The sequence below is a fragment of the Arthrobotrys flagrans genome (assembly GCF_004000055.1).
Source record: "Arthrobotrys flagrans strain CBS H-5679 chromosome Unknown unitig_9, whole genome shotgun sequence".
NCBI classification, from domain to species: domain Eukaryota; kingdom Fungi; phylum Ascomycota; class Orbiliomycetes; order Orbiliales; family Orbiliaceae; genus Arthrobotrys; species Arthrobotrys flagrans.
Window position 1 is genome coordinate 3,363,917 of NW_027137551.1, and position 18,327 is coordinate 3,382,243.

The following is an 18,327-nucleotide window of genomic DNA, read 5'->3' on the forward strand; positions in this document are numbered from 1 at the left end:
CCCAAACAATGCAGGTAAAATACACGATTCATCAACCAATCGATTTCTATTTAATTAGCCACTAAGAACCGCCTTCAGTACTTTTTTGCCAATCTCATCACCTGCCTTTTTGTCGACCAAAATCACAATGGTTATCAATACCGCCGCAATCCAATCTTCTCCGCCTATAAGCTGCATCTCCAATTTCCCAAGTTTACTCATACTCGAACTCGACTTATCCGGATCGAACGTCGCAACCACCTCTCCGCTCTCCACGTCCACCAATCTAAACGCAAACTTCTCATCGCCCTTTCCCCATCCATATTCCCTCCCATTATGCGGACTCACAAACCCCATTTTAGTCCCAATACTCGAACTCTTCAATTTCTGAAACTGTGCGCCGTTCTTGGGTTCACCAATGCACATACTCGGTTTTCCCGTTATCTCGGAGTTCTTCCATCCGCCAAGGATTTGTCCTTTTTTGTCACCGACGTGGAGTTCCCGGTCGAGTCCAGACTTGGGTTTTCCGGTCCAACCGTCGTATTTTGGATATGTTGCTATGTAGAGCTGTTGGTTCGTGTCGGGGTCTTTGGCAGAGGTTGCTGTTCCAACGGATGAGTATGAGAGCAAAAGTGATTTTGTGGCTGGTCTGTGATGTTGCTGTTGTTGATGCTGTTGTTGTGCTGCATAAGATGGGGACGGTGTGTACTGTGTGGGGTTGTAGGTGGGCTGGTTATAATAATTTGAGGGAGCGGGTTGGTTTCCTCCATTGGGAAACTGGTTTTGGTTGTAGGCGGGGCCTTGGTAGGATTGGAAGGGGGGCTGGGATTGGGGGTAGGCATCATATTGTGGGTCTGGTGGGGGGTATTGTTGAGGTTGCGGGTGGGAGGAGGATCCGGATGCTTTTTGCTCGAGTTTTGAAAAGAATGAAGAGAATGACATTTTCGAGGGGTCCCTTTTTCGATAAGGGAATCTAGCGTCCAGTAGGCCTTTGGTATGTATATCTGTATCTCGACGCTACTAATATCGATTAATATTGATGTTGTGGTAATTCGATGGTGATATCTTTAATATCGATTTCTATCTGATTTCGGATTTGAATCGCAAAGGTAAGCTAATGATGTTATCAAAGCGCACATGCGTAGTATGTGGGTATCCCGCAGTCTTTATATCTTCACTCCCAAGAGGCTAGGATCCCTGAGATCATCCCTTAAGCTTATTCCTTGGTAACACAATCACAAAGGTGGCTGTAATCATACCTCAATTGCCGGTCCAATCAAAGATCCATTTTTTAGAAGACATTACATATAAAACGCCTAGCAGAATGGCCCAAGTCTTGGGTTTTATTGGCTTCCAGCCTAGGTTACGAGACTATGGCTTCCCGCTGAGTAACCATGCTTTCCGCCGGTTGGCGCCGACCTTGGCCAAGCATTAATCAGCCTAATAGTAATAATCTATGTTTGATTTCGTAAAGGCTGACATGTGCATGGGCTAATCTGCGTTAGATGAGCAATACATTTTTCCCGTTTAGTACTTCAAACATAAGCTGCTTATGAGCTGCTGGAATACCACACGACAACGCGCGCGCACGAGCTTTTAGCTTGAGAGTAATGCAGCCACTACAGGAGCGAAAAAGGCGGGTAAATTAAGTACTTGATAACATGCGATTTGGTCCGATATAAATGTGGATTACGTGCCAAGTTCATCGGTAAGCCTGTGCTCACGGGCGCAGGCGCCAAGGCGGAAAACAAGTGCCGTAGGATGTACGTGTTCACGGAATCGCTCCAACTCGCCAATTAAATGTGCAATACATATCAAAAATTCATGCCCGAAAATACTTCCTTCCTCAGATGTTCACCGATCCCTAAATGGGAATTATTAAATCTTCATTTGGCCTCAGTGCCTGTTAACGATGTATCAGTGGAGACGCGAGGATTCGAGAGCCATGGCGCGGAGCCCATTTCCGCCCACACATGAATATCCACAGTCGGTGGGATGTGAAATGCAAGAAACGTCGACGCCACACCCGCTGATAGCGTGAAACTTTCGTTCGAGGTGTACTGAGACGAGAATGTTAGCCTGGAGCCCGGAGAACATCGGTAGTTACTTAATGGGCGCGTTCCTTCAAAAACGAAGCCCCGCTTTAACCTACGAAGCGATGAGATTCTCGGCAGTCGGTTTTGGTACTGATTCGGTGTTATCAACCAATTTATGACGGGATCGATATTTTAATTAAATCATCTGATTTGGGGACGGCGAATGAACGGTCGGTTTCGGCTTATATATTTAAAAGGAGCTACATAGATACAGGAAAATGCAAACAAAATAATCTGAGGGTCAAATGCTGTATCAGCATATCAATTGTAAATTGAAACACAGTCGAAAGCTGTAGCGCTATATATATTGATCGAATAGAGCCCTAAAAGTGACCTCGCAGACTGTAGGTTTATGCATATCAACATTCTGGGTTTTCGTATTGCAATGCGATATATATCCTTTAACCTCAAATTAATTCATCAGCTGCGAAATTACAATATATATCCCTTGGGGAGTTGTATAGCTTCCGAGTGGTTTCTCAGACCGATCTCGTTTCTTCTAGGGAGGCATGCGGACTACATAGATTTACATGGACATAAAGCGACTCGTTATATTTATAGAAATATATCGCAAAATAAAGTACCCTTAGACTATAGTACCAGGCTGAGGATCCTTGATAACTCCTATACGATTAGTTATATACGTTATGGCTGATACCCTCTCGATCCAAACACCCTTATCGACTAGCCCATTTCTTCCTCCTGATCGAGAGGTTGAATAATTTTAAATCCAAAGTATCGCGCATATCAGCCGAGTTTCAAACGGACTGGATAGGAACCAGCTATTACGGCGGTAGAATATAGATATCTTTGGGAAATTTCAGTTACTTGCATGTATGCCATTAATTCGACTTTTCTTTTGGCAGAAGTTCCTGGTTTCCTTTGAGGATAAGAAGGCAGATCGCAGAGTCTTCTCGTGTGCTTGTTCAATTGATCAATTCTCCGGAGGATAAATCCTTAGTAACTTAAGTATTCTAAGATTCGATTTTGCTTTAATATTTATACTATCATATATACTTAATCACTTTTGAAATTTCCCTCGGAGTCTTCATAACTCTCAATCCAAAATATAAACAAACAAAAGGAAATAAAACATAACGACAATATCAGCCACCGGCTCCGGCGTCCTAACCAACGCCGATGGTCTCATGATCCTAACTCGGCCTGGTTCCAAACTCAAGTGAGGAATGTTTTTAGGCTTTTACCGAGTGAGCTTCTTGGTACAAGCAAAGTCTTGATTGGACTCGTATAGAACTTAGCTAGATATCCAATCCATACTCCATCACCGACTACTCGTTGGTAGACCCGAGCCTCACAACTTTGTTGCATTTTCAGCGTTGACTACAATCCTCGCGTAAAGGCACACCTTATTTATCCGGTGGCAGACAGCCATCCATGGTCTCGTCTCGAGCCCACTTTTTCTCCACAAAATTTAAAGTAACGATTCACGATTGTCGACGCCATATTCTGTACCGGCACGACTCCGCGCCTGCAGTTCATTTCCTCACCGGAGTAACTGCGGGGAGATCGTGCACGCACACCGGTGTGATCAATTGATCTTTCTTATCTGCGGAATAACATCGGCAGCTCGCCAGTAATTATTAAAAGAGCTCCAGACCCTCGTGCCGGAAACCTTTGTATATCGTTTTAGAAGCTTAACAAACTCCATAATATCCCAACCGATTATCTCAAATTGAAGAGAAATAGGAAGAATAAGAAACTAGAATCCCCAGATCCAATATCAGATCATTTCCCCAAATCCGACGGCCACTCCCCGCTTCTTAAGCTCCTTTCTGACCGTTGCACCGTAAATCTCAATGTCATTAGCTCAAATTCGAACTTCTCTCCCACGCCGCTTAAGCTCCCTCATAAAACCCCGTCTCCCCTCCCCAGTAACCCTCCCCGTATCCTACAAATATACCAATCCCCCTCATACTCCTACTGTCCCAATATTAATAGCATTTACATACGCAACCACCTCTCCATCCAAAATGTCAGACCTAATCACACCCTCCTCGACATCCTCCGCACCCCCCAGCGACGTCGCAGGAGCGGCCACCCGTATCGATCCAGGTATCACACATCGTCATCCCGCACGGGTTCCCGAGGATGCCCCGGCGCAGGTATCCACGCATCATAAACGTACACTCCCAATTTTCAGCCTGGAGGGGAAGACGTGTGTGGTCACCGGTGGGGCTAGAGGGTATTCTTTCCCTCCCTTCCCCAAAACTATATAATCCATATCCGTAAAATTTGTAATAGTTAACTTGGAATTATGGTACGGTAATAGACTAGGCTACGTGATGTCCCAAGCCTTCATCGAATCCGGCGCCAACGTCGCAATCGTCGACCTCAACGGCCTTGAAGCCCAAAAATCCGCCGAAACCCTCGTCTCAACTTACACCTCCTCCAACCCAACCTCCCCACCTCCCAAAGTAACGGCCCACACCTGCGACGTCTCAAACCCCACCTCCGTCTCCACAACCTTCCGATCGATCCTAGCATCCCACCCTTCGGGAATAGACGTCCTAGTGACCTCCGCGGGCTTCACCGAAAACTTCAAAGCGGAAGAATACCCACACGATAGAATGCAGAAGTTATGGGGGGTTAACGTAGATGGAACTTATATATGTGCTGTTGAGGTTGCTAAAGAGTGGATTAGAACTGAGAAGAAAGGGGGGAGTATAATTATGGTGGGGAGTATGAGTGGATCCGCTGTAAATGTTCCGCAGCCCCAGGCGCCGTATAATGCTAGCAAGGCGGCGGTTAGGCAGTTAGCCGCGAGTTTTGCGATTGAGTGGGCGGGACATGGGATCAGGGTTAATTGTATCAGTCCGGGGTATATGATGACCGCTTTGACGAAGAAGGTAAGGGACATTCCGTTGATCTTGAATATCGGAGTGTCTTTTTTGGCTAATGTTGGTGTTGGGAGTAAGATTATTGATGAGCAACCGGAGTTGTATAATAATTGGGTATCAAGGATCCCGGCGGGTAGAATGGGGAATCCGGTGGATTTGATGGGGGCGGTGGTGTATTTGGCGAGCGATGCGAGTAGCTATGTGACTGGTAAGTATCGTTTAAACCTTTCCCGCAACATCTTCGAAAAACTAACGACCGTATTATAGGTGCCGATCTTAGAATCGACGGTGGGTATACCGTAATCTAGATGTGCCGTAGAAGGAAAAAGTTGGATAGATCTAGATATCTTGAGCGTAGGAAACCGAAAAAATTGGTAATTCGTACAGCTGCAGATATGTACATTCTCGCATTCGAAGCACGAGCGTCTTGTGATAAGTATATATAATACATAATTTTTGATCAAAAGCTATATTCCTTCGTAGTCATTAGCTTCTTATATCACCAATCCTGCGGATCAAGTATACTTACGAGAACGCCCATATGGCCAAACCCCTGCTAAAATAACATCCCCCTTCGCTAGAAGGTAAGAATTTATTCTTTCTTCTGATCGTCGTTTCCATCCGTTCCCGGCATGGGCGGTAATGCCGGTCTTCCACCGTATAGCTGTGGTACGCTTTCCTGGCTTTGGTGTAGTTCTTGGGCGGTTCCGAGAGGCTGTACATCATTAACATCCGACCGACCTTTAGAACATCATATCGTCGGTAAGACCGGGCTTACATTATTCCCCTATCGAATAAAACCGATTAGCATCATACCCCCTATCAACATCCGCATCAGCAGAATATAAAAACATACCCTAAACCGATACCTCATATCGATATTCCGTCTCCTACCCAAAACCGTCAGCACTTCCCACTCCCCCCATCGACTCTTAAAGGCCCCAGCCCGAGTAGTAGTAATTAAAACTCAACTTGCATTCTCCGTAAGCATGCAGCAGGTTCTGACACTGCACGGGTAACTCCTTCTTCAACGGCATCCGGATGCATTCTGCGGGCGAGTAGCCGTTTTTGACGCAGTCGGACTCGCGGAGACACTCGACTACGGCGTTGTCTACACATAAATACACATTTATCAGTAGGGGTAATGGTTAATTGACGGAGGTGGAGAGGACATACAAAGTTCTTTGCAGGAGGACGGCATTGTCGGAGTTGTTCAGTTTGGAGTTTAGAAGAAGTTGAAAGTCCAAAATGGCGTCGAAGCGGCTATCATGCTAAACTTCCAACACAAACATCAGACCACTTCCCGAGCTGTCCGAATTGCAGCTTGAAGCTATCACCACCACCGATTGAGGCAGTCTCGAAAATGCAATCCCTCCAAACCCCCGAATCCCTCGCCCTCCAAACCCTCTCCTCCCTTTCCCTCCGCCTCTCCCGCATCGAGCACGCATTGGTCGGCACCTCCCTCCTCAACCCCCAAAACACCTCAACCCCTCTCTCCCTCCACGCCGCCAAAATCAACCACAGGGACCACTCCATCCGCGCCCGTCTCTCCGCCCTCGAAGCCGCATTAGCCCGTCTGGCAAACCACTCCAAACCCGTCCACGACCTTCTCTCCCTCCACGCTTTATACCCCGAGATCTTTATCGACATCTTACCTTCCTCTCAATCACCTCCGTCCGGTGGGTTAACCGTTGAGGAGAAGGCCAGTATAGTGCTTTCGGCAGCTCCACAGGTACAGGGTGTTACATCGCAATTGGTGTCTTTGCGGGATATTTCGGTCCCTGAGGTGGATGTTTCGATAAAGCTTATCGAGTTACAACCCAGGATTGACAAGTTGGTGGTTATGCAGGAGGTTCAGGGGAGGGAGATGGCGGAATTGAGGAGGAGGAGTTTGAAGGTGCTGGAAAGGTGGTATGAGGTCGGTGTGGAGGGTGTTAACGAGTGTTTTGCGGAGTGGGATGAGAGGGTTGGGAAGTGCGATAGGGTGGTTAGGAGGAGGGAGGTGGAGATGAAGGGTGATGGGAATGAGAGTGGGAGTGGAAGTGGGGAGGAGGAGGGGTGAATTGTGAGAGGGAGGTATCGGAGGAGGAAGATGAAGAATAAGAAGAATACTATGGTGGTGATTATTTTGGACGTCATATATTAGACGATACAGAACGACCATATATCTTCAGAGCCTTGCTATCAGGCCGGCTGGTACCGGAACATGCAATTGCCACCAGCCATCCTTCCCGTCTACATGGCATCTTGCTGGACCACTGGATGTTATTCGAATATGGCCACTAACGCCATATCTAACATACGATCATACATCGGCCGATGTACGACCACCTAAGAAGAGATGAAGAGAAGAATGATCAAATGAGAGGTCATTAACATTTTGCATTATCAATCTTTCTTTCCCTCGTGCCAGAAAAGTAAAACCCAATAAAATGTATAATACACAATAATATAAAAGAAAAGGACGGGGGTTGCATGCTCGCAAAGAGCAAAACGATCGCAAAGACCGCCAAAGAAACTTGAAAGAAGGAAAGAAGAAAGAAAGAAAGAAAGAAAGAAAGAAAGAAACTCCTGCTAAAAAAGCATTCATGGTTTAAAAGGTGTTAGTATGAACAAAACAGGGAAAGCAAAGAAACGAAGTCGCAATCGCGGGTGTAGTAGTAGTAGTAGTAGTAGTATAGTCGTAGTAGTAAAATATGCATGCTGAATGGCCTCACCATCTAACCTTTCCAATATATCCCACCCATCTACCATCTATAAAGAAATCTACCCCGCCGCACTAAAAAAAATATTCATCGTCAAACAAATCGCCATAACCACAAACCCATACCCCATCAACGTCGCCGCCCCCCTCCTCAACCACCGTCTAACCCTCACACTCTCCCTCTCAACCCCAGGCGGCAACAGCATCCCATCCTCATCATCCTCATCGCTCTCATCATCACTCCCATCCCCCACATGATTGATCTTATTCGCCCCCGGCCCCGGCCTCGCAATCCTCCAATAAAACAATCCGGGAAGGATAAACGAAATAGAAGTCGACCCCGTTGATCCAACGTAGGCCAGTACCCTTTCTAAACTGTTTACCGTCATGGCGGTGGCGTAGGTGGTGACGATTAGGACGGTGGTGATGATTGCGAATCGGAGGTCGGACATGGGGTCGTGTGCTGGGGCAACGTTTCGCGCCGAGACGGGGAGGGTGCCGCGCGAGGGTCGCCATTTTAGGATGTTGTTGATTGAGGCGCGGCAAGGGTGGATTTGGAGGGGGTAGGAGAACATGACCAGGACCACTATGGCGGCGCGGCCGATTGTTGAGGCGATGGATTCTTTGTCTGTATATATATTAACTTATATTAGTTTGAGTGGTTTAAGGGGTATAAGAGGGTGGAGACGTACACATGGCAATGATGTTCCCGCCGACAACATCGCCGAAGGAGATGTATCCGGTGATGGCGACGAGAACGTAGATGCTAGCTGCGATACCGATGGAAGCGAATACCACTCCGGTGGTTTGTTTCCTCGAATTATTCTGGATTTCGTTCAAGATCGAAAACATCTGCATTCCACCCGCTTTGGTTAATTCCATAGCTCCGAATAATACTTAATATCAAGATATGCAACTTACGTTCTGATGACATGTATACGCAAACACCATAATCGGGAAACTCGAAAAGAACGCCACCGAGCCCGCCCAGTGAACATATCTAATCTCTCCACGCTGGTCAATCGTATCCCCCTTGAGGAAATGCGCCAGAACAATGATGACGAGATATCCAATCGAGACCAAGGCAATAAAAGACGTATACTTCAGCGAGTCCAATCGTCTCAGGAAAGATATCGGGATCATAAAAAGCCTATCCCCACAGTCAGCATAACCCGCCCACAAACCCTCAAAAAGAAATCAAACCCCTACATAAACCCCGTGATCCAAAAATGGCGATCGATAAGATACGAAATCTCATCAGCCCCCTCCCAAAGCCCAATCGCAACCTGCGGCATCAAATCCCCAATGATAATCAAATAACTAATCGCCACCCCGAAACACTTGATCGCAATCGCTGCATCAAATACCACCGCCGCACCGGGGTACGTAAGCCGACTTAATGTGAAGAAACTCGCCGTCCCACGGTCTACGTATCGAGCACATCGGGTTTGGAGATAGAGACCGAAACCGGCAGCAAGGCCGGAGAAGACGATGGTGAATATACCGAGCATCATTCCCATGTTCGACATCGCGAGGGGCATAGCTAGGACTCCGGCACCGACAACTGTAGTTACTCATTAGCACCTCGTCCTTTCCAATAGTAGAATTGTAAGATATGAACATACTAGTATTCAGCAAATTTATCACCGAACTCGCAAACGACGCCTCGCCCCTATGCGGATTACTCATCGATTTCCGCCGTCTAGCAGGTCTAACATAATGTATACACCAACGTCAGCCTTTCGCTCTCCCATATCCACCAACTTGACTGAAACGCAGCGAGTAAATACCTCCGGCTGTTACTCCGACTCCCTAGCGTACTGCTAATATTCGACGCCCGACTGACGGGCCTAGATCCCACATCGCTACTACTACTCGGGATGGCAGCATAATCGGCAGATAACTGTGCCATCATTCCTGATGTTCTATCGACCTAAAAAGGCCGTTTTTCTTTTTTTTTTTTTTTTTTTTTTTTGTTTTCCCGGGGGTGTGAGTTTCTGTCGGACGACACTGGACACGCCCACGCACGCCGTTATGGTCGTTTATCCTCCAAGATGGTTGGTGTGCCCCTCCGAACTAATTTATATTCTTTGAGGAACTTTTCCAACCCTTTTTGTAGGTTTGCTTCTAAGCTTTTTATGATTCCGAAGCGTGGTTTCTTCTGAATCTAGGGAGTCTCGTGGTGGTGAATGAGTTGTTGTCAGTAAAAACGTGGTTAAGCTTTGTGCCGACGACAAACGGGAGTGTCTCTGTCCTCTCTCTTCCTTACGCGCTGGTTTACGGTAGTATTGTAAAGTCGTCTTCGTTGTTATATAAGAGATGTCGGAATATGGCGAATGCGAAGAACAAAAAGTGGAGAAAAAAAAAACGAGTGTCGAGAATTAGGGATGAATGATGGGATGATGGTAAGGTCAGGTATGTAATAAGGCAGCTTGGTTACGTTTGTGGAGTTATTAATATCCCAATCCCCAGAACCAGATTGAAAGAAGAACAAGGTTTCCGTTGGAATTGGAAAAACCTTTTTCAGGGGTCCCTTCGAAGGAAGCTTTCCGGTATGAATGGTGGCCGAATGAGGTAAACCGCTGGAACCAAGTGTATTGGTAAGCTTCGTAGGCTTTCCTTGTCGATGTATCAGTTCTTTAGTCCAAATCGATGTCTAATGTCTCTGCGCAGATAGCTAAAAAGTGAATGCCAAAATCTCAAGATCTCTCAAAAGCGATGGTCAGAAATCCGGAAATTTATTTTATTCTCTGGGGAAAAACTGGCCCCATTTAAACCTAATTTAAAACCGCCCCCTTCAGGAACCACCCGAAGAAAAACGAAAAAAAAAAAAAAAAAAAAAAAAAAAAGCCGAGTCTGCTGTAGGTTACATAGCATGTAACTCGCACAGCCAGCGACCGGTTGTGTAATTACAGGGGTTACCGAACTAATTAGCTAACGCAAGTTTCGAATCCTTCTGTGTAGTCTCGAACAGGGCTGCTATTGCCACAGACGGCTAGGCCCGTTTGTCATACTTGAGGTGCTAAGGCATAGGTATCGTTAAACCCCAGGATCGTAGAAATTGGGATCGGTTAGGGAAAGAGTTGGGAATCGTCGAGGGTACAGGTCCGCAGACCTGTCTGTCCAAGATTCTCTCCTAGTTATCGAATACAGTTCAAAGGAATACCGAACGGCAAAGCCTAGATCTGTCGGTTCCCAACATTCTTCAAACAAGAAAGATAGGCTCTGTAGAATGCCGGCATTCTATAATCCCTGCCATCTCTCGGCTCAAATTCCAACAATTACAACAAAATTTCAAGCCAGACAGCGATGCTTCGCAGATGCATTAATAAATACAAGACTACACCCGCAAATAGCATCTACAACCCCTCGCCGATCTCATGGCGAGAAGAGATAATTATATAAATTAAATTAAATAAAGTAATCGATGACTCCCAGGTACCAAAATTAGCCACAAACCAAACAATCTTTCAAAAGAAATGTCCATCCGTAACCCGATATCAGTTTCCCTCGAGACTCCGTTACACCACTCCTACACCTCACCCCCGGCTTAATATTAATACTAATTACTAATACTTAATTATTAATGAATTTCCACAACCCAACATGGCGGCCCCTCCACCCCGCCAAGACAAAGTGCAATACATTTAATAACCAAACAAACATGTCTTCAACGTCGCGCTGGAAGATTTGATAGCAGCGAGGACTTGTGAGTGGCAACAAACAATGTTGTAAGTGGTCCTGGTGCCCAGGCTTGGTATGGAGACTGTTGGAACTCGAGATTAATCTTTCTGGAATATAAGAACTGGATTCATACAGAACTCGGGAAACACCAAAATATAGAGCTGCAGAGAGGCCAAAGAGAGGCTAGGAGAATCCTACTAGGTTACCATTATTTGCGCGGGGATGAGCCGCCCATGAAGCGTGTTGCGAGTTCCTCTTATGAAAATCAGGTCAGCGGAGAGTCAAGACCGCACAGTACGGACAGGGCTAGAAGTACATACCGGAATTTCGTCCCAGGTTGGCCCCTTGGAAGGGTCAAAATCGACGAGACGGATCGACTTTCCTCCTCGATAAAACTCTGCGGTAGTTCTGTCTCGTCGTAGGTCGTCGATGACGGCCTGAATATTTTCAATTTGTCCCTCGTTCTCCTTTAAGTCCTTGAGTGCTTCGAGGGTAGCAATGCGATCCTCTAGGTCAGACATTCTACCTTCCATTGCGACAAGTGGCGCGAACCCTGGTTCGCCAGGGCTCGGTCTGATTGGTGGCGGGCACCCTTCGGATACAAAGCACGACGGGTTGAAGTCAAGCGGCGGAAGTTCGACCTTTGGTATGGATTCTGGTTCCGCTGGCTTAGCGGGGCGGTGCTGATAACTATCCATTGTCGTTCGCTGTGTAAGATAGGGTAGGCTCTTAATTTAGGCGTGGGGATGAATGAGGCTGGTCTTGAGAGTCTAGTATGACACTGACAATCTATCGATCCTGTAATATATTTTACTGTGTAGGTCGCAGAGTATGCTCCGGGAACGGTTAAGCTACCGCATATTTTTGGTCTTCATTTAGCGTACCAGCAAATAACTACACAGTGTATAAACGTTATGCATTTTATGTAAAATCTACATTATATACCTATAACACTAGGGCCATACCAGCCTTAGCCTCGAACCCAGGCGCTAGTGCTATCCCAGGTCCTCGTCGCTATACAGCCTATAAGAAAATGAAGATAAGAAGGTAAAAATGGAGCGGCTAAAACGGTGTACGACGATTGCCTTAAAGGGTACTGTACGCTAGTTTGACACGATCTGTTCTGTATCGTGAACAGTAGAGTGCGATACGGTACAGGGGCTCGCAGAAGGCGAAGTTGCCAAATTTAGCACTTTCTGAATACATGGTGAGGTCACCAACAATGATGGTCTTCTTCCTTCCGCGAGAAAATGCAACGTTGAGTCGCCTTTCATCGCTGAGAAAGCCGAGATTTCTCTGCGGGTTAGACCTCATGAGATCCACAATTACGTAGTCCCTCTCGGAGCCTTGAAACCCGTCCACGGTTCCAATCTTGATACCACCAAGGCGATTGAGGCGGGTCTTACCGAGTTCTTCGAGAAGTTTAACTTGCGCATTATACATAAAGGTAACCGCTAGGTCTTCGATTCGTAATTCGGGGGTACCGCCCTCTGCGGCCCGCAGCATGTCCAAAATTGTGTGAGCCGACGCCTCGTTAATTGCTCCCGTCGATTCTGGATCCTTGATATCAGAGTTCGGTACTACATCGCACCATAGTACACCCGGCACAGGTCCCGTAATTTTGGAGCAATGTAGAAATTGAACCAATCTGGGGTTGGAAAAGGAGGAACAACCGACCTGCGACGTCTATTAGTATGTTTCTCCCCTCTTAAGATCTTTTTCAACTTACTATAGCTGCCCTTCATAGAAGTTTTTGCTGATAATATCAGCAATATCTTTCACTGAGCGGTGGTTACGTTTGAGGATCAACTATTGGATACCAAATCCAGTCGGATCCTTGATTTTTCCTTCATCATCAGCCTCCCCGATGTTGGAGTTAGCATCGTCAACTTCTTCGTCTGCCTTAATCCGAAAAGGCAGGCCATGGTCATAACGATCGCTGTCTTCACCATCGTCCTCAGATTCCTCATACTCGTACTCATCTTCCCAGGGCTGGGAGTTAAATCCTGTCTCCGACAACACATTTAGGTGTGCGATGTTGAAAACTTCCTATTTCGGATGTGTTGCACCTCAAAAGCCGTTGCCAAGGTATATAGGTTAAAATTAACGCGTCGAATATTATTCTATTTATCGAGATGTATCAATTTTTCCAATCTCCCGCCTTTCGGCGATGTTGGACTGGCGTAGTGATGGATCCAAGATCCAGTTGCTAGTTGATGAAGCTGGAGGCACTAAAGTGAAAATAAAAGATGGAGATCCGTGTTGCTGAGGCTACCTATCTTATACCAGTCTGGGAATCTTACACTAGCTCGCGCCCCAACCTATGCTGCAAGCTATCGGAACGACCATGGCATGCATCACAGTCTCGGCACTATATAGTACGTACCCAGGCTCGAAGGCGAGATTACTGATCGAAATATAAAAGTAACGTCAGCACCCCAAAGATTTCCAAGCTATAGTCATGGGACCCTTCTTCTGTTAACAAATCCTTGGGTCGACATCTATTTCCTACACAGCCCTTCGTTGATTCGGGTATGGGACTCTGAAATTAAACAAATCCTACAAAATATAATAAACATTATAAATAGTGCTCCTACTGAAGGCGACTGCGAACACTCCGACCTGGATGTACCTGCACTCGAAATCGGGTATTTGACGCAATTATACTCGGAGAGTAGAGGCTACAAGAGTAAGTACTTAGTATCTTGCTGGCCTTAAGTCTAGATGCTTCGCAAAGTCAAATAGGAAGGTCCCCGGACTACGCAAAGTCTAGCCATCTACATCTACAGATCACCTCCAATATCTGAGCATCTTACGTAATACCTCATCTGGATACGTATACCACAACCTCAATCTGATTACCAAAAAAATCTTCAATTCGCTTTTCAACCTGTTTCCTCGCAAAGGAAAATAATAGCAATAAAAAAAAAACCACGAAAGTAACGTAAACTATTCCGTACAACCGTAGCGTATCCCAAATAAGGTAGTCAAAAAAAAAAAAAAAAAGAACGGTTTTCCCAAGAAGTTAAGGCCGGTAATTGCAAAATCGTTCAAAAGAGAGGCCCACCAACTAAAAAGAAAAAACGCTTTCCAATGCGAGAGAAAGAGGTGAGAAAAAACGAAGGCGTTGGGGTTTTCTTGTTTTGGTTTTTACACTTCCTGTTTTGATGGCAACATAGTGTCATAGATTTAAGCAGACAACTTGCTCTTCAAGATTCCCTTCAAGGTAACGGCATCGGCGGCGAACTTCCTGATACCGTCGCTCAACTTCTCAACGGCCATTTGGTCTTCGTTGAAGTCGTAGCGGAAAGCGGCTTCGTTGTTGAGGTAGGACTTCTTCTCGATGTCGAGGGTGGTGGCTAAAGGACATTGTTAGCAAATATAATTTTGAAAGTTATAGAAAATTCATAAGCATACCATCAGCAGCATTCAACTTTTGTGGAACAGCGTCTGCGCTGTTGTAAAGCTCCTCCAACAAGCTGGGGGAGATTGTCAAGTAATCACAACCAGCCAATTCAACGATCTCTCCGATATTTCTGAAGCTAGCGCCCATGACAATGGTGTTATATCCGTACTTCTTGTAGTAGTTGAAGATGCCCTGAACGCTCTTGACACCGGGATCCTCAGCGCCAGTGTAAGTTTTTCCTGTAGCAGCCTTGAACCAATCCAAGATTCTGCCAACGAATGGAGAGATAAGGAAAGCGCCAGCTTCAGCAGCAGCAATAGCCTGTGGCAAGCTAAACAACAATGTCAAGTTACAATTGATACCCTGAGCCTGCAATTCCCTTGCGGCTTGGATACCCTCCCAGGTACTAGCGATCTTGATGAGGATACGGTCCTTGGAGATACCAACGGACTCGTAGAGCTTGATGATGGTCAAGGCCTTGTTGATGGAGGCTTGCTTGTCGAAGGAGAAGCTGGCGTCGACTTCGGTGGAGACACGACCTGGGACGATCTTGAGGATTTCTTTGCCGAATTCGACGAGGAGACGATCGAGGGAGGCATCCACTTGTTCGTCGATGGTGGTGCCCTGTAAAGTAAGCTTAGTATATCGTGGAATACGCGTGGGCTACGGGGAACATACGTTCTGCTTGCCGTATTCGACGGCGGCATCAATCAACTTGGCGTACTCGGGCTTCTTAGCAGCGGCCAAGATGAGGGATGGGTTTGTGGTGGCATCCTGTGGCTTGTACTTCTCAATGGTAGCGAAGTCGCCTGGCGGTCAAAATATATCCACGTCAGTAATCCGAAGCCCTCCGAACAGGAACTAGTATTAAATTCCTAATCTTCCGGATCTATCGAGAGGGTAAATAGTAGTGGGTAATAGCATACCGGAGTCACAGACGACAGTCTACAATAAAATATCGCGGTCAGCAATCATCCGTTGACTACGCTACGACCAGGAGCGTCATGGCGGGGTAGCCCGGAACCTACCGTGCCAGTGGCCTTAAGTTGATCTAATGAAGAAACCATTGTGAATTGTGATATGAAATTTTGTCGAACTGGTAAAAAAAAGGCGCGATTGTAAGTTAACTATCAGGATAGAAGTTCTGGTGAAGGTTTAAATCGAAAAGGTAGGTTAATGGCAGGGGCTTTTTATGTCCGGTCTCGCTGGGAAAGCTAAGCTTCGAGTTTTTGGATGGCAGCCAGACAGCTAAGCTATGATATAATAAGGAGGGGCAACTGCAACCATACAACACCACAAGATAATCAGCGGGACCTCTGTATTTCTCACCTTTTTATATACCGTCCAGATGCTATGCAATTGTAATCGGCGAATTCGTACTCTCACGGGAGAATTTTTCCGAGCAAAAAAAAGTGGAAGTTATTGGAATCTTTACGCAATGGGAAGAACTACTTAAAAAGACGCGGCGGCCAGAGTGCGGTGGTGCCCCTCCACGTCCTTTTATAAACTTCTCCTACTGTTGTCCCTCCAATTCCGTTGGGGTCCGGGAATCCTCATCCATTACATGATCCAACGGGGGAAAAAAATTATCACAAGTGGGGGAGCTCGAGATCCTCTTCTTAGCATTACTGTCTCCGTGGATATCCCACAGTGTGGTCGCACGTTCATGGGAAATCGAGGCCAAGGACCAGGCTAGTTCCGGCGGCGGGGGCCGAAAGGCTAGTTTAACAAAGTAATTTGCATTGTAAGCACTTTGCAGCGTGATAACTAAGCCAAAATTATTTCAATGACAAGTACACGTTCCTAAGAGTTAAGAGGCATTTTACAAGGCAATTTTTTTGGCTGGGTTTGAATCCTATGCTTGGTTGGAGGGCAGCTAGGTACTTGTGCTTTTTCACATCCGGCCAAAAGCCGCGACCCTAGACTAACCTATGTATGTCTTGGTATTTTGGTATTACTAACGTTAACTAGCTAGAATTCCAATCGATCAAATTCGATTACTTCAGCTTACTCATGGCGATTCTTATCGCCTTCATTTGCTTTGAAGCTTCAGAAAATTGCGAAAAGCTGTGGGTTTTCTTCGATTGACGTCATTTCCCGCCTCTGACGGTATGAAGACGAGATATTTGCGCTCTGGCCGATGCAGCTCTGTTGGACCCGAGTTTTGGTCGGAGTGCTGGCCGGATTTAGCCTAAATTTGCAATTGTGACGCAAAATGCCACACAGCAGCTTAGGGATCTCGATAGACCATAGAGCGAATGGTATTAATACGAACTCATAACCATTTGGCTGGGAATTTTTTCAATCAAAATTTCCCTCTCTCATACGATTTTATTCCGAATTACCCCCACTAATTTACGAATTCTAAAATTTCGTACTAAGGCTTACTTGATTAGAAACCGCCGTCTATAAACTACAGCCCTGGCAGGGCCTTATCAGTATACCAATGGCAAGTGAGATATTCTCGGAACCCCCCCGGGTGTATTATATCAACGGAACGAAATCTTTACTTTTGACGCCTATAGCAGTTAATTGCCCGTATTGCATACACGGAATCTACATTCTAACCTTTAAATTAAATTATTTGAGCTAGAAACATGATGGACGCGACTGGGATAGAACATACCGTTGTAATATATCCCACGACGTGTGTGCGTGCATGCAAGTTTATTTAATTTTAGTACCGTAGCTATGGTCCGACTGGACGTGCTACGGGTTGAAACCAATCTTGTATAACTGCAACCCTGGTACTGCGGATGAGAAATCCTTAAATCCACAATACCGATTTCCCAATGTTCTCAGTGTTACCTTGAGAATATTTCCATGACACACAATTACTTTCACGGCCCCGTTTACCGGGCGGTGATATGAATAAATTATAAAAAAAAAACCCTTAGAAATTGACACCTCAGAGTCCGATAGCACCGCTAACCGGCCCCACGGTATCGTGCTCCCAAACGTACCATATTTCTATTGTTAAGATCATATCCTCGATGATTTAAATAAAGCTTTCAACTAGTCTCAAGATGTGTAGCTGACTAGTATTCTAGCATAGTCCGCTCATGTTTGGCATGGTTGGATAGATCGGGTTACGAGATTACCGGCGTATTATAAATTTTTATCTTAATTCCGGGTAGAAAAAAGGTGGTGATGACACAAGTTGAGGTGTCTGGAGAACACACAAGGTGACGGGGCACGGTATCGTGATAAGAATTTTTACCACATGTAGGCCGACCTTGTCTCGTCGAGGTACTTAAGTTACTACTTACCTAAGTACGCAAGCAAGTAGGCAAGCAGGCACGTAATTGTAGAAAGAAGCCCGAGATAGCTTAATCCTACGACCCAGTTATCGTAATGCTAGCCCATAATATATCTCTAGTAGGTAGACTTTGGGATTTAACCTCTTGCGATAAATAAATGTTAAATGAAATGGAAATAATGTAGCCAGAAGCCTAGTCAACCGGTCTTGATTAATGGTCGGATGTTAGTTAAAGGCCTTGCAGGCTGACGAGACGATTGCTGCAGACCGAAGAGACTCGACTATTGTAACGGATCAAATGCGTTGACACCAAAATACCACAAATCCCCTCTCAACCGCAT

The 18,327-nt window shown here is 45.9% G+C and overlaps 8 protein-coding genes across 8 annotated transcripts; 2 read left to right on the plus strand and 6 right to left on the minus strand.

Moving 5' to 3' along the window:
- Nucleotides 1–54: 54 nt before the first annotated feature.
- On the minus strand, nucleotides 55–921 carry DFL_006343 (uncharacterized protein; the record flags this gene model as incomplete). Its single annotated transcript, XM_067635748.1, has 1 exon — nucleotides 55–921. One exon carries the CDS (start codon nucleotides 919–921, stop codon nucleotides 55–57), a length of 867 nt encoding a protein of 288 aa, XP_067490146.1.
- Nucleotides 922–4,066: 3,145 nt separating this feature from the next.
- On the plus strand, nucleotides 4,067–5,241 carry DFL_006344 (uncharacterized protein; the record flags this gene model as incomplete). Its single annotated transcript, XM_067635749.1, has 4 exons — nucleotides 4,067–4,278; nucleotides 4,366–4,942; nucleotides 5,012–5,141; nucleotides 5,201–5,241. 4 exons carry the CDS (start codon nucleotides 4,067–4,069, stop codon nucleotides 5,239–5,241), a joined length of 960 nt encoding a protein of 319 aa, XP_067490147.1.
- A 284-nt stretch (nucleotides 5,242–5,525) lies between these two features.
- DFL_006345 (uncharacterized protein) lies at nucleotides 5,526–6,134 on the minus strand (the record flags this gene model as incomplete). Its single annotated transcript, XM_067635750.1, has 5 exons — nucleotides 5,526–5,648; nucleotides 5,712–5,720; nucleotides 5,790–5,823; nucleotides 5,906–6,044; nucleotides 6,110–6,134. 5 exons carry the CDS (start codon nucleotides 6,132–6,134, stop codon nucleotides 5,526–5,528), a joined length of 330 nt encoding a protein of 109 aa, XP_067490148.1.
- Nucleotides 6,135–6,296: 162 nt separating this feature from the next.
- DFL_006346 (uncharacterized protein) lies at nucleotides 6,297–6,995 on the plus strand (the record flags this gene model as incomplete). The annotated part of the gene is made up of 1 exon (XM_067635751.1): nucleotides 6,297–6,995. One exon carries the CDS (start codon nucleotides 6,297–6,299, stop codon nucleotides 6,993–6,995), a length of 699 nt encoding a protein of 232 aa, XP_067490149.1.
- A 704-nt stretch (nucleotides 6,996–7,699) lies between these two features.
- DFL_006347 (uncharacterized protein) lies at nucleotides 7,700–9,552 on the minus strand (the record flags this gene model as incomplete). The annotated part of the gene is made up of 6 exons (XM_067635752.1): nucleotides 7,700–8,265; nucleotides 8,330–8,489; nucleotides 8,559–8,787; nucleotides 8,847–9,201; nucleotides 9,263–9,348; nucleotides 9,428–9,552. 6 exons carry the CDS (start codon nucleotides 9,550–9,552, stop codon nucleotides 7,700–7,702), a joined length of 1,521 nt encoding a protein of 506 aa, XP_067490150.1.
- A 1,952-nt stretch (nucleotides 9,553–11,504) lies between these two features.
- DFL_006348 (uncharacterized protein) lies at nucleotides 11,505–12,019 on the minus strand (the record flags this gene model as incomplete). The annotated part of the gene is made up of 2 exons (XM_067635753.1): nucleotides 11,505–11,576; nucleotides 11,642–12,019. The coding sequence occupies 2 exons, from the start codon at nucleotides 12,017–12,019 to the stop codon at nucleotides 11,505–11,507; spliced, it is 450 nt and encodes a 149-aa protein (XP_067490151.1).
- A 388-nt stretch (nucleotides 12,020–12,407) lies between these two features.
- Nucleotides 12,408–12,827, minus strand: DFL_006349 (uncharacterized protein; the record flags this gene model as incomplete). The annotated part of the gene is made up of 1 exon (XM_067635754.1): nucleotides 12,408–12,827. The coding sequence occupies one exon, from the start codon at nucleotides 12,825–12,827 to the stop codon at nucleotides 12,408–12,410; it is 420 nt and encodes a 139-aa protein (XP_067490152.1).
- Nucleotides 12,828–14,510: 1,683 nt separating this feature from the next.
- Nucleotides 14,511–15,794, minus strand: DFL_006350 (uncharacterized protein; the record flags this gene model as incomplete). The annotated part of the gene is made up of 5 exons (XM_067635756.1): nucleotides 14,511–14,680; nucleotides 14,739–15,351; nucleotides 15,406–15,536; nucleotides 15,654–15,672; nucleotides 15,756–15,794. The coding sequence occupies 5 exons, from the start codon at nucleotides 15,792–15,794 to the stop codon at nucleotides 14,511–14,513; spliced, it is 972 nt and encodes a 323-aa protein (XP_067490153.1).
- Nucleotides 15,795–18,327: the final 2,533 nt, after the last annotated feature.